This window comes from Camelina sativa, chromosome 11 (assembly GCF_000633955.1).
Source record: "Camelina sativa cultivar DH55 chromosome 11, Cs, whole genome shotgun sequence".
Lineage (NCBI taxonomy): Eukaryota > Viridiplantae > Streptophyta > Magnoliopsida > Brassicales > Brassicaceae > Camelina > Camelina sativa.
In genome coordinates, this window is record NC_025695.1 from 36,382,505 (window position 1) to 36,397,529 (window position 15,025).

At 36.4% G+C, this 15,025-nt stretch overlaps 1 protein-coding gene across 2 annotated transcripts; it reads right to left on the bottom strand.

Annotated features, from left to right (window-relative positions):
- On the bottom strand, positions 3,748 to 6,548 carry LOC104725293 (laccase-15). Of its 2 annotated transcripts, none has more exons than XM_010443924.2 (6): positions 6,425 to 6,548; positions 6,186 to 6,337; positions 5,862 to 6,106; positions 5,627 to 5,755; positions 4,485 to 5,438; positions 3,748 to 4,041 (listed from the first exon to the last, which is right to left on the bottom strand). In XM_010443924.2, the coding sequence occupies exons 1-6, from the start codon at positions 6,503 to 6,505 to the stop codon at positions 3,908 to 3,910; spliced, it is 1,695 nt and encodes a 564-aa protein (XP_010442226.1). In that variant the 5' UTR covers positions 6,506 to 6,548; the 3' UTR covers positions 3,748 to 3,907. The 2 variants fall into 2 exon arrangements, with proteins under 2 accessions (XP_010442226.1, XP_019087787.1); XM_019232242.1 differs by lacking the exon at positions 3,748 to 4,041 and adding an exon at positions 4,069 to 4,345.

The following is a 15,025-nucleotide window of genomic DNA, read 5'->3' on the forward strand; positions in this document are numbered from 1 at the left end:
TTTTTTTTTTTTTTTTTTTTTTTGATGTTGTAATAGTATAGTTTCATTAGATAAAATAGCATCTTTTATATAAAAATAGTGTCCTAAAGTAAATTCATATTCTCATAATTGAAGTCATAATTAAATATGTTGACCTGAAAGAAGACATGACGTGTATATATAAAGGTTAGGTTATTTCAGCACTAGTAAAGAAAGCTGAAGACAAAAGAAAACAAATCAGATTCTAGATAGAACTGTTGATATCAAAGATGTGTTGCATTAGGTTACCTCTCAGGTAAGGGAAGACTCACTTATGAATCCAGATTGTTGTTTTCTCCACGTATTAATTTATGGGATTACAAGACATTATGGAAAATGTATTATAGGAAGCATGCATGTCGTCTACCACGATTATATAAGGGAGTTCATGGCAATATATTCATCTCTGAACCATTTTGTTAAATTAGGGTTTTATCGTGTACTTCTTTTAGTAATGGGTCTAACTTACTCCCAAAAACTAGCTAAAAAAAAGAGGTTCGCTTCACATTATATATATTGCCCAATGATTTAGTTTTCTTCCGACGTGGCGTGGGACTCTAACAGCTTCCAACTCACCAATTGGCTATGAGTGTTACTAATATATGTGGGTGATTCAGTAAGTGAACAAGGTAAATGATGACATCATGACAATAATCAAATATAACAAAAGATAAGAAAATATCTAGATAATCTAATTTCAAGGAAGCCATAGTATTGGATTATTGTGGATTGTTTTTAAAAGACTTGAGCATAGTTTTCTCACGTACACTACATATTTTTTGTATAAAAGTTGGACATGCTTTAGGCGAGACTATCGTAATAGTCAGATTAAAAGAAAACTAGAAAAGTAAAGAGTTAAAAACAAAAGAAAAATAGAAAACAGCACACTTGGCAGCATAAACTAAAAAACAAAAGCAAAAAATGAGATGTGCACATATGATCATATACAAGCAACTATATCTTCTAGGTGGATGTAAAGGTCAGTATACATTGTCGTAATTAGGGAGGTTAAAAAAGGTTTTTAAGGTCTGTCCAGCCCTGACTCTGTATACATTAATCCTTTTAAAATCTTGAATATAAAAAAAGTCCTGTAAAATTGATATTAAAGGATTGAACCTTCCTTAACCTTGGTTCTGTAACTTTTTTTTTTCATTTTATTTCAAAACTCAAATCCAACAGTTCTAAAAATACAAAAACTTATCAATATCTAAAACTCATGCTATGTAAAACAGTTCTAGAAATTCAAAACTCAAATCTACTTCAAATCAAAAGAAATCCTAATGCAAAATATAACATCGATATGCTTCAGATTCTTCTGAGTTTCTGACTGTCTTCAAATGCTTCTAAGATTCTTCAGTTCAGTTCTGCTCTGTTCCGATGCAACATTCCTATAATGCAAAATCATAACTTCATAAGAGTCATGAAACATAATAATCTATTGAAATCTACCACAACAAAGTTCACAAGTTATTGAAATCTAAACAAGCTTGCGGCAAAATACCAATCTTGTTATGTGTTAGACTCTCCAACTCCTGCTATTTTTGTATCATTATTATCTTCATCATCAAAATAATCTTCAATATCTCCTAAATTATCATACAAGTTAGTCAAACAATTTAAAACATTCTCGCAAAGATGACTTGAACAATTTAAAACATTGAAATTTTACTTTCAAACTCAGCAAATCCACGCAACCAGTTTCTAGTGCAAACTAATACTTGAACATTTTTGGGAAGAAGTCGGTTTCTGTAAGGATTCAACACTCTACCAAAGATGACTCTGATGCTATAGTGGTGATTGGAATGCTGAGAACATCAGATGCCATGGAAGCTGAATCACCATATCAATGCTGATTATTTTTCCAAAAACTTAACACTTCCATGTCGGTAAAAGTCTTCATCTCTAGTTTAGGTTCATCCAAATAGATCTCCAAATTTGATTTGGGGTTTCTTGAACTAGACTTGAGGCCACTTTCAAGATCAAACAGATCTTATGATATGAAATACAAACAAATTAGTTACAATGATGTGTGAATATGATAATGAACTTATAATCTTAAACATAGAAATATACTTACATCATTCAAATCATCCTCAAGTGGTGATTCAAAGAGAAGCTCATCTGGAGTAGGTGTTGTTGAAGACTTTGAAAGACTTGCAGATTTAGTATTGTATTCTTCATAAAGCTGAACAAGATTCTTCCTAACAATTTCAACTTTTTCCTTGGAAGTGCTTGAATCGACCTTTTCATAAGCTGACTCAAGTATTTGCAACTTCAATCTCGGATCCAAAGCTGCTCCCATAGCAAGAATAATACTGTATTGATTCCAATACTTTGCAAACTTCTTTCGCATCATTTGAGCCATTGCTTTCACATAAACATCATCACAAATAGAATATTTCTTCAGCAACAACTCAATTTTCTACACTTAAATGAAATAAACATTGGCTGTTGGATACTTCACTCCTGAAAAGTATGTGGTGATGGTATGAAATGGTTTTAACATGTCACATATCTTCTCACCTCGATCCCATTCTTCCTCTAATGATAATGAATTGTAATATCTCTCATACAAAATCAAAATACCAAATGCTTTTCTGAATTTTAAAGCTCTAGCCAAAATCTCATATGTTGAGTTCCAACGAGTTGCAACATCCAAAAATAACCCAGCTCCACTTTTGATTCCTAAGCTCTCAACGCATGTTGCAAATGATTCTTTCCTCGACTCATAATTTTTTACAAATTTGACACTATTTCTAATATTCTCCAAAAGACTACTGGCTACATCCAACCCTGCTTTCACTATCAAATTCAGAATATTCGTTGAACATCTCACATGCAAAAACTTTCCATCACACAACAGCCCATTACCAAGACGATGCTTAATAATCTTCAGCATACTATCATTGGCTTTAGCATTATCTAGAGTGATAGAAAAAACCTTCTTTTCTAAACCCCACATCTTTAAGCAATCATAAATTTTCTTAGCAATTTCTTCACCATTGTGTGGAGGTTTGAAATCACAAAAAGCCAAATCTTATTGATTAACCTCCAGCTATCATCAATGTAATGTGCACTAACACAAATATAACCCATGACTGTATAACGAGCAGACCACAAATCCGCTGTTAAAGACACTCTGCCTTGGTATTTCGAGAAAAACTCTATCAATTTTGCTTTTTCTATCTCATATCTCTTATACACATCAGCTCCAGCAGTTTTTCTAGATATATGTTGACAGTCCGGATTGAGAAATTTATCCCTAGCCCTAACCTTCTCATATTCAACATATCTAAAAGGCAATTATGATTTATGATGATCTCGGACATCATCTCTCTATCAATTTTGTGATCATACTTAGGCCTATCCACAGATAGAGGTTTATTAGGACAAAGACCTAGATGGTGAGTCAATGTTGATGTTCCTAATGTCTTAGTATCTACTACTAACTTAATACCACAATGGTGACATCTAATCCTTTCTTTTCCATCTTCCTCTATTCCTACAGAAGTAAATTCTAGCCAACATTTAACTCTTAGTTTTTTTGGACGTACCGGTTGAATGCGTGGAATCCTTCTCGGAGTTCGTTTGTGTTGTGGCCTAGCTGATTGTGGTGTTTGTGTTGGTTGAGTCATGTTTTGTGCTTGACTTTGTCCCTGAGTCATGGTTGCTTGACCTTTGGTTTCTTTCAAAGTTCAATGGAAAACAAAATCAACCCATTATTTCCCATAGTAGTAACGATGAATATTATTGAGAAAATTCAATTGTGGATTTTGTTTTTAAATCTAGTTAAGTACATCGATACAAATACAATATGATAATGATTTACATATACTCAAACTGGTAACACAGTTGAACCACCAATTTGAGAGAAACGACAGGTGAAATATTAATGACAAGGCGGCAAATCATCTGGTGGAGGCAGCATCTGTTGATTTGGCCATATTCCATTCTTAACAATGAACACAACATTCATACCCCACGTTTGATGTCTATCGAAGTGACAGTGCATGAACCAAACCCCTACAAAACACAATTCCAAAATTATAATTACCATCTTCAAACCTAGAGATTATTCGATTTTATTTATTTCGATTAATATATATTTTGGACGTTGGATACATTATCGATCGATTTAATTTAATTTTTATTCTATTTTCTATTCAATAATAACTTTGCGTCTATTCGATTTTCGTATTGTTTTCTCGTATCTATTCCTTTCCCGGTGGTTGTAACATTTTAGTTAAAAATGTTGTTTAGTTATGTCTTTTGGCTCTTCTAAAAACATCTTCTAGCGTGTCTGACAGGCTGGTAACAACACCACAATCTAAGCAACAACCACACAGATTCAAACTCTAGTCAAAGCTTAGAATATGACACTTAGGAAGCCACTACGTTATCAAGTACTATCTTGTCTCTTTATCCAGGTTCTATGTAAAGATTATGAATTAATGTAAGGTACGTACCGGGATTGACAGCTGCGAATCTGATAGCGATCCAACCATTCCTAGGCACGGTCATTGTATTTTTGTATGGTGGGTCGTCGAGATTATACCTTGAGGACGGATCTTCGTCACTTATGTTATAGTTCCCAAGCCCTACTCCAACAACAAAGAAGCTGAAACCATGGAGATGCATAGGATGATCAAGTCCACCACCAACCAAACTAGTCCCTTGAATAACAAGCTCAACCACTTCCCCAAACTCAACTACCTTTACCTCGGTCGCGAGCCTCGGAGTTTGCAAAAACAGCGGTTGATTTTCCGCGGTGAAATTGAAAATCAGCGGTGGAAAGTCCGGAAAACGCGTTCCGTAGACGCCTTTAATGTGAAGGTAATAAGCTTTTAGTATATCCACGTGACTTGGTGTGACAAATGATATGTTGTTCATACTCGCTGCTAATCTTGAACCATTTGGACCCGCGCAGGAGTTTTGGGGACACCTGAGAAGATTTATTGAAATCGTCGTGATTATCCTACGGGAGATTTGGACGGGAACTTGTCCGGAGAATAGGCTTTTGATCTTGGTAAAGAAGCCGAAAGCTGCTGATGTGTCATTGTAAAAAGGAAGGTTTGGGTAAGATCCAGAAAACAATGACGTTTTGGTTTTTGATGAAGAAATGTAACGTAAGACTCCAATAGTGGTGGAGTTGTTGAATGTGATATTGCCAGTTTGGTAAGCTCTAGCCGCCATGTAATAAGTGTTTTCGGGGTTTTGGTCCGCTTGTAATAACACGTCTAGCGTTTCGCCAGGGGATATGGTGATATAATTAGCGTTTAAAGGTTTCGTGTAGTGTCCGTCAGCCCCGACTACTGTAAGGGTGTGGTTTGCGATTGCGAAGAAGAGAATTAGGTTCATCGCCGCGTTTACCATCCGGATGCGATAGGTTTTGCCCTCCTCTACCGCGAGATGGAATGTATCTGTTCATGTAAAATTAACATAAATTTATTTAGTATGTTAACAAATTTCATAACGAGTAACACAACTTGTATAATGAAATACAATAATAAATATAAATATAAATATATATATATATATATATATCACATCACAATCAATGCCTTTAATTCACAGTTCATCTCCATATACGTAATTTAAAAAAAAAAACCTGATTTAGAGCAAGGATACAAGAAACCAGGATGTCCATTGATGGTCAAAGCATCAGACACATTAGGAGCACCTCCGGTCCTTATGAACTCCTCCACCACTTCTCTCACATCCTTCTTCCACCACTCCCCTGTCCAGTTTTATGACATTACTTTACTTGTAAGAAAAAAAGCAACTTTGTTTATAGAAATATAGAAAAGACATCTGAAAATATGTATATTTTGTCCATCAATTACCCAAAATTAAGGGGACTTCATGGTCCGCCTCTAGGAAAGGGAGAGGTTCGGCGAGCAAAGGATATATGAAGATAAGACCGTGTACAGTGGCACGTGTCCAAGAGCTATGCGCGTGCCACCAAACAGTCGTGTCTTCAATGGAAAATATGACTTTGTATGTAAAATCTGAACCAGGTCGAATCGGGCATTGGGTGATGTATTCAGGACCAGCTGACCATGGGTTTCTCGGCTGCTCTACACCATGCCTGTATTTTTAAAATACAAACACATTCAACCATGCATAGTTATATACTTGTACTTAAAGAAAAAGGGGTTTTAAATTACCAATGCATAGTGATATTTTCGCTAGCTCGGTTACGAACGGTAACATAAATGGTGTCTCCTTTGTAAGCCTTTAAAACCGGTCCAGGAAACTGACCATTAACGGTTAAAATCTTCTTCGTGCTACACAGTTTCGTATATGGAACTTCCTTAACCTGCCATTAATTAACTTTCAATAGTTTTCATCAGTTCGAGTTTGTTTACTCTTGCCTTATAATCGATTAACTGATTTTTAAACTTACCGTGAATGTGTAGTGATGCGCAATGCAACTGTTGTAGAAGAAAAGAGAGATTAAGAAGAAATTGAAGAGGGAGTGTAACATTTTGAGAGGATTTTAGTAAATTAAGTATTCTGACTGAAGTTAATCAAAGAAGAGAGATGCGTATATATGTATATTTAAACAAGAAAAAAAAAAACAAAAAGTAGAGAGACGTCTTTCTCAAGTTAGTTAATTTCGGATTTAAGATTTACAAAATATATTTTTGGAAAGCAAAAACCATGTAACTAGCTTACGTCTCTTGGTCCTATTTGACTAATGGGTTCACATTGTCCCAACAAATATGTAACAACTTTTTTCGGTCGAACGGATCTTTCAAGTTAACGAAAACTTATAGTTAGTCTAGATTATGATTTTTTTTAAAAAATGTTATATTTTATAGTAAGAAACATAACATCAATCCAATAGTTTTTGAAGACTTTTTCTACTTTTTAGTCAAACAACATCACTTGTATATATATATGAGTTCGGTTAGGCGAAGCTTTACTTTGTTTTTATATATATCCAAAACCAAAAGTATTCTCAAATTCGTTACGTTTTGTGTTAATTTAGTTGCTTAATTACGTGTACAGTTTACAGTTTGTTTAGAACTTATCTTCTGAATTGCCTAAGCGTGACTAATTAATATATACCACTCAGTTATATGAAAATTGAGTTATCATCCAATTGGTGAGCTACCATTCCACCAAAGCTCTATGTACGTACCATTTTTAACTTGTTTTTTTGGTAACCAATCTTGATTAGATTTTAGACAGTGTGATAGTTTCTTCGTGTTAAACTTTAAAACATGTTATTTATTATTTTAAGTATAACCATAATTTTGAAAGTTCACTAGTTCTGGATGGTCGATCTGATCGTCTTGACTTTGAATGATCTCATCCAAAAATATAAGGTAGGACTGTCTCAACTTTTATGAAAATCTTGTTATAAACTATTTTAAAAAACTAATGTTTCACTTTGAATTATATTTTCCCGTTTAAAATTTTATGAAAACAGTTACATAATTTTTTTTAACTCTACTATAAAATTTACTTCCATTCTAAACTTCATTAACACATTCAGAAATTTGAAGTACAATAATTTTTATTTTTTTTTTCTGTTAAAAATTTGAATTAATAAAAAAATTCATAGTATTGTTTTGTTTTTCTACTATTTATTTTTATTTTTTATATTTTACTTAATTAAAATTTCTATTAATAATAAGTAACATAAGATAAAAAACACAAAGAAAAACAGCACAAGATAGCACACAGATTATTATTCATTTATTAGATTATTATTATGTATGAGTCTCATGCATGGGCCAAGGGATATTGTTCTTCATTCTAATTCCCTTCTTGCTCCAAAAGGAAGGAGAATGCTCCAAGGAACAAAGAAGAAAAATTGTCTGGAGCTGGTCGGAGTCCGAGAATCTCTGCAATAACATTGTAGACCTGAACATTCTCGAACGACGGCACTTTCTTTCCCCTCTTAAACCTTGGACCATATCCAATAAAGATAGATCTGACACTACAACAAATATCTACATTGATAGCAGTAGAGAAATGCTATAATACGTCATTCATAGCTTTTTCACAAACGCTATGTTAGGTCAATGTTATCGTAGGTATCACACATAAGATAGTGTCATATAAGTATGCTATGGTAGAGTCTTCTACCATAGCAATAACCAAATGCTTTGTTATCAGATTTTTAAAATTTTTTAAAATAATGTTATAAGTCATTTTACACGCTATGTTAGGAGTTTCTAGCATAGCTATATTATAGCTTTAATGGAATGCTATTTTATATAATGTCATATGGTTTTTTTTTTCCAAAATTTATTAATTAAATTTATTTTTCATAAAAGAATCAACATACATAACTTTAACATTACATTAACCAAAATAAGTCTTACATAAGTGCCACCAAGTCTTAAACAAAATAAAACTAACATTACAAAGAACAACAGAAATAAACTTTACATGTACATGTAACCCATCCAAGCCTTTCTTAGCTGCTCACTTTGCCTTGAAACAATCTAATAAACAGCCACTAGTTCACTTTGAATGTATGAAAAAGACTTATTCTTTATGTTCTTCGTACTGTAAGACAGACCAAAATGCAACAATAAATATGCTTAGTTACTTTTTCACTAACTGGCAATAAGCAAAAAGGTACAACAGATAGTAATCCATAAGCAACAATTCAGTCTTTTTGAAACACTTGTTTTCTCAGGGTTTACTTATGCAATGAATGGATGATGTAATCAAACAAACAGACATAAGTATGGATGATCAGAATGTGTGCAGGGTGTTTCAATACCCTTATGTAGTTGTAGCATAAAGGATGTCAATCTATAAAGTGTGTATTGCATGCAATCAAGATGTAACAGGGACTCAAGTTAAGCCAAATATGAAAATGGTTGATTTCTAACAATCCTAAGACAATAATGTAAAATGCAGAATGTAAACAATGCTGAATGTAAATTAAACAAGAGCAATAACTAGATAAGAGCAATGAAACAAAACAGTAAAGATGCAGGAAGTAAACTAAATGAAACAAAAATGAAACAGAAAGTAAAATGAAGAACCCGAAGGTGCTCGATCAAGCACTCGACCGTGTGTCTGGTGGAGTTGAGCAATACAAGTAAAAGATGCAATCTTGACAACTTTAAACAGAACATAATGCAATGAAACAAGATAAGATGCGATAATAAACAATCAAATGACAAAGAATGCTTCTAGAGATGGATTCATGGGCTGGTGTTCAAGCTGTGGCTATCTAAACTGGTTAACAAACCTCAATCAAATATTAGCTATCTCTAGACACTGATCTTAAGGACTCACTAATCCAATCTCATGACAGAAGTGATCAAGTTTAAGTAACATCCTAACCCAACTCTCATTAGTGAAACCATACTAAACAGGCATTAAGGACCAGACCATTACTTGTCAAAAATCACCTTATACAACCAATTTCTTGGGAAAAGCATGATAATCTCCAGTATTAGCTTTATTTAACAACCTAAACATTGGTATGATGCAAGGAAGCTTAAGATCTGTTCTTACCCTCTCAGATATAAGAACAGCTTAGAACACATCTAACCCATAAGAGATATGTAAACAATCAAGCTTTACCAATCTAAACAACCACAACCTTAAACCAGCCTAATCCATCTCCAGAATCCTAACTCACTACTCAGATGGACAAAACATGATGATGATGAACATAAACCCAGAAAATGAAGAAACTAGCATGATAAGATAGATGAGATGATGAACAACAACTTAATATAAAGAAGCAAACTCAGATTCTTAATATCCAGAAAGTTATGAGACTTACAAGATATTAAAATCTGAGAAAAACAGTAAATAAAGGTGGCAATTGATATTAAAAAGCTAAAAACCCTTAAGGGGTAAGAACTAAGGTTTTTGGTGGCTACAGATACTTTTTTGCCTAAAGAGGGTCTCCTGGCGGCCATGAGGTACAAGGGATATATATAGTGAGGAGAGGAAGCCCTGATTTGGCTAGCTGACAAAATAGAAAGTCGGCTCAATGCACTCGACCACAAGCGGTCGAGTGGTCCATCCTTCTGCTCCCCACCGGTTGAGTCCCTGAGTAGGACACGGTCGAGTGCTTCAGTAGCACACGGTCTAGTGCACGAGTAGTGGTGGTCGAGTGCTTCACGCTTTGTTGGTCTTCTCCTTGATTCAACTCCTATCTGCTTCAATGGTTGCACTCCTCTCATCCCAAATGCTAATTCCATGCTTCTTGAGTCCAATTCACTTATTTAAACAAGAAATAATGCAAATGCAATGCAAATCCTACTCTAATGCACAAACATCCCTTAAACTATATGAAAGTAACAAAACAAGCTAATAAAACATGTAAAAGATGTGAATAAACTATGGTTAAACAAGGTAAAATATATACATATCACTTTTCTCAATTACACATACTTACAAGGTGTGTAATCACTTCACAATAGCTACCAGTGTGGAATTGATGAGACTTGAGCTTTTCACGCAAAACCTTGTGGTTGTATATCTCTCCATTGACCTGACATCGTGAGCACATTTTATTTACTATTCAGATTATACAATTGACAAAGGTCTAAAATTTGACATTTCTTCACACATGATTGACATTGTTTCAAGTACCGTGACAACGATGGTCTTTTCTTGACATCAGGTTAGACTCTCTAGAACCAAATATACAAGGCCATAAATATTGCCATAAACTGACATCAGGTTATGGCCGTATTTATGGCCTTGTATATTTGACATCAGGTTAGTAATTTGACATCAGGGCCGTATTTATGGCCTTGTATATCCGGTTCATCAAGATGCAGAGTCATAAAATCCGGGATTTTGCTCTCGGGAAGATTAAAATAGCTCAAAATTGTATCGACTGTTTCTTTGAGAGGAAATGAACCATTGAAAGGCGTTTTACAAAATCATTTTGGGCAGGTGATAGAGTTGCATATGAGATAATGATCCCAGGTGTGGGTTTTCATGAAAAAAAAGGAGCTATTGTGAGTGAAAAGAAGACATGTAAAGCTATGTGACATAAGGCTTATTGTGAGTGAAAAGAAGACATGTAAATCTATGTGACATAAATCCTTACCGCGAACTCAAGGAAGTATCTCTCTTGTTTGTCCCGCATCACACATGTCCAACTGTAGAAGGGATCTTCGAATTTGTTTAGAAGAATTTTAGTAATCTTCCGAACAAGTTTCGATCCTTTGTCACGAGTAAACCTTCATACACATGAACCAATAAGCCTTCGTAAGTAGGTTACTTAAAAGCTCCATTCACAAAACATTTACTCACCAAGACAAAAAAACACAATTGCAAAAAACACCATTGCAAAAGTAACAATACGCATACGCACGAGTAAACCTCTATACACATGAACCACAAGAACTGAGATCAATACATGAACCATCAGTTAATGAGTCAAAAGAAACAATACGCATATGCACATTCATAAAACATTGACTCACCAACACAAAAAACACCACTGCAAAACATTGACCAACATATTTCTCTTCTAACATTCACAAAACACCATTACAATACATGAGAAGAGAGAAAAATCATACCATTGGGTGTTCGGTATTGGTGTGGGAGAGAGGACCGTGGTGAACTTATCCCTGTTTGGCACCAGAAGCAGGGCATTTAGTGCCCGAACCACGTCCTCCTGGAGTTCCGGCAACACCGCAGCAGTTTCTTCTTTGAAGTTGTTGCCTTGAGATGATGGATGCGATGGATGACTACGAGTCTAATGACTAAGAGTCTGAGAACGTTGGGTTGGAGAAGGCGGAGGGTCATCTTGAAGAGTTGCATGAGTTGCTGGATTGTAGTTAACTTCTTCTAACAGAGACCGACGTACTTGAGGTTGAGGTTGGCGAGTAAAGGAGCCCTGAAATAGTTGTTGAGGCGGAGGATAGTCCCGGATCTGGGCAAAATGGGGACTTCTTCTTCAGGTGTCTGCTGCGGAGGAGGAGCTTGGACTGCCGGCGTGAAGTCGTACTAACTGGGTAGATTGGTAGGCCGTAGTCTTGACCCTCCGGGAATCTGAGAAACATTACGAACAAGTTTTCTCTTCCTCGATTAGGCATATTAGAGTTTGATAAGAGAGATTGAAGATTGATAAGAGAGATTGAAGATTCAGAAGAGATATTGGAAGAAGAAGAAGATGAGTTAGGTGGCTTAGGGTTTTGTCGAAGAGAGTAAGAAGAAGTAGGTTTTGTCATAAAGAGTATAGGAAGAAGATGGGCTTGGAAGAAGATGGGTTAAAAGAGTGTAATTGGATTTGGGCCTAGCTTAATTCAATTTTAATGTTGCTAGCCCACAAAATGTTGTTGTTAATTCAAAAAAAAAAATGTTATTAACATATATCCATCCATATAAACATTTTATTTAAACATAAAACAACAAATTTTAAAAATAATAATAGTAAATAATATTTTAAACATAATTAAATATACTATGCATATGGTTACACATTGCTTTTATACATATATAATGGTTATATCTTGGTTGAATGGTTTATGCAATAATTTTTATATAATTATTATAAAAGTTTAAATTTTGATAGTTTAATATTACAAGTTCGTCATCTCACTAATCATCCCGAACTAGTCACTATGGAACAACCTAATGGACCAAATCCGCGACCGCGAAACATTGGTACTGGGGATGCACCGAACACTCACACTCAGCGTGCCGGAATCGTCCCTCCCGCCGTGCAGAACAACAACTTCAAAATCAAAGGCAGTCTGATCTCCATGATTCAGGGAAACAAGTTTCACGGGTTGCCTATGGAGGATCCACTAGATCATTTGGACAAGTTCGACCGTCTGTGCAGTCTCACCAAGATCAACGGCGTGAGTGAGGATGGTTACAAGTTGCGCCTCTTCCCATTCTCCCTGGGAGAAAAAGCTCATCAATTGGAGAAAAATCTTTCCAAGGGATCAATCACCACTTGGGATGATTGCAAGAAAGCATTCTTGGCCAAGTTTTTCTCCAACTCCAGAACAGCATGTCTCAGGAATGACATTTCTAGCTTTACTCAGAAGAGCGCAGAATCATTCTGTGAAGCCTGGGAGCGTTTCAAGATTTACCAGAGCTCGTCTCCACATCACGGATTCAACAACGAGTCATTGCTGAGCACTCTATACTGTGGTGTCCTTCCAAAAATCCGCATGCTGCTTGACACTGCTTCTAACGGTAACTTCCTGAACAAAGACGTTGATGAAGGTTGGCAATTGGTTGAGAATGTCGTCTAGCCTGACGGAAACTACAATGAAGACTATGACCGCACAGTTAGAGGCGACGTTGGGTCTGAGGAGAAGTACAAGAGGGACCTTAAGAATGTCAATGACAAGCTTGACCGCCTCTTGCTAAGTCAGCAGCACAATGTCCACTTCGTCTCTGAAGACGACCCCTTTCACGTTCAGGATGGGGAGGGTGAGCATTCTGAAGAAATCAGCTACGTTCAGAATCAAGGTGGATACAACAAGGGTTACAACCCCTACAAGACGAACCCCAATTTGTCTTACCGGAGCACCAAAGTTGCAATCCACAAGATCAGGTGTACCCTCCACAACCGCAACAACAACGCCAACAAAAACCTTTTGTGCCTTACAATCAAGGATTTGTGCCTAAAAAACAATTCCAGCAAGGTTACCACGCTCCCTCAAGACCACCGCCAGGATTCCGCCCTTAACCAGTTCAGCCTACTCCAGCCCCGGATCAAGAAATGAAGCAAATGATGCAACGACTTCTTCAGGGTCAAGCTAGCGGTTCTATGGATACTGCCAAGAAGTTTGCTGAACTTAGTCAGATGATGGAATGTTATTACAATGACCTGAACGTCAAATTCAAAGCTCTGAACTCAAAGATGAGATATATGGAAGGCCAATCTGCTTCTACTTCTGGACCTAAGCATGGCCAATTCCTAGGGAAGGCTGTTCAGAACCCCAAGGAGTTTGCCAATGCAATTACGCTGAGAAGTGGGAAAAATTTGCCTCCAAGGCAAGGAGTTCCAAACGTCACTGAGGATAATGAGGAATTAGATGGGGAGGATTTTTTTCAAGATGAAGCTCAGATGAAGAATCCAGTCGACGCAATCAAGGATCTGATCGAGCTAGTGAAGCAGTCCGAACCTGAAGCTGTTAAGGAACCTGTTGTTTCTGATGACAAACCTGCGAGGTTCATCCCTCCACCATAAAAGCCTCTTCTACCATTTCTAGTGAGGTTTAAGAAGCAGCTTACCGAGAAGTACAAAGCCTTGTTCGAAAAACAAGTCAAGGAGATTGAGTTGAGGATGCCATTGCTGGATGCATTCGCACTTGTTCCTTATTACCAGAAATTCCTCAAGGACGTAGTGATGGAGAGATCAAAAGAAGTTCAAGGTATGGTGGTACTAAGTCTTGAGTGCAGTGCAATCATCCAGAAGAAGGTTGTACCCAAGAAGCTCAAAGATCCTGGATCATTCACTCTAACTTGTTCCATTGGACCTATGTCTTTTGATAGGTGTCTATGTGATCTTGGCGCTTCAGTTAATCTGATGCCATTCTCTGTGGCCAAGAGGTTGGATTTTACAAGGTTTAAGGGTTGCGACATATCCATCATCCTTGCAGATAGAACAGTGAGACTCCCACAGGGTATTCTAGAAGACTTACCTGTCAGGATCAGAGATGTGGAAGTGCCAACTGACTTTGTGGTTCTGGAGATGGATGAAGAACCAAAAGATCCTCTGATATTAGGAAGACCATTTTTGGCGATTGCTGGAGCCATCATTGATGTCAGAAATGGCAAGATTGATCTTAATCTGGGCGACGACTTCACCATGAAGTTTGACATCAAGGATACTTTGAAAAATTCCAACAATAGGAGGACAAGTCTTCTACATTGAAGAGATGGATCAGTTGGCTGATGAGTTGTTGGAGGAATTAGCTGAGGAGGATCATCTCAAGACTGCTTTGACGAAGGATGGAGAAGAAGGGTTCCTGCATGAGGAGACCACTTGTTACAAGAATCTATTAGACTCCCACAGAGAAACGGATGGACAAGA

What these genes read in the sequence shown, in the direction of transcription:
- LOC104725293 (XM_010443924.2), bottom strand. Translation starts at nt 6,505, where the DNA reads ATGTTACACTCCCTCTTCAATTTCTTCTTAATCTCTCTTTTCTTCTAC. An exon ending in CGCATCACTACACATTCACG is followed by an intron (nt 6,338 to 6,424) that starts GTAAGTTTAAAA and finishes AATTAATGGCAG; the next exon opens with GTTAAGGAAGTTCCATATAC. An exon ending in ATTCGCAGCTGTCAATCCCG is followed by an intron (nt 4,042 to 4,484) that starts GTACGTACCTTA and finishes TGTGTTTTGTAG; the next exon opens with GGGTTTGGTTCATGCACTGT.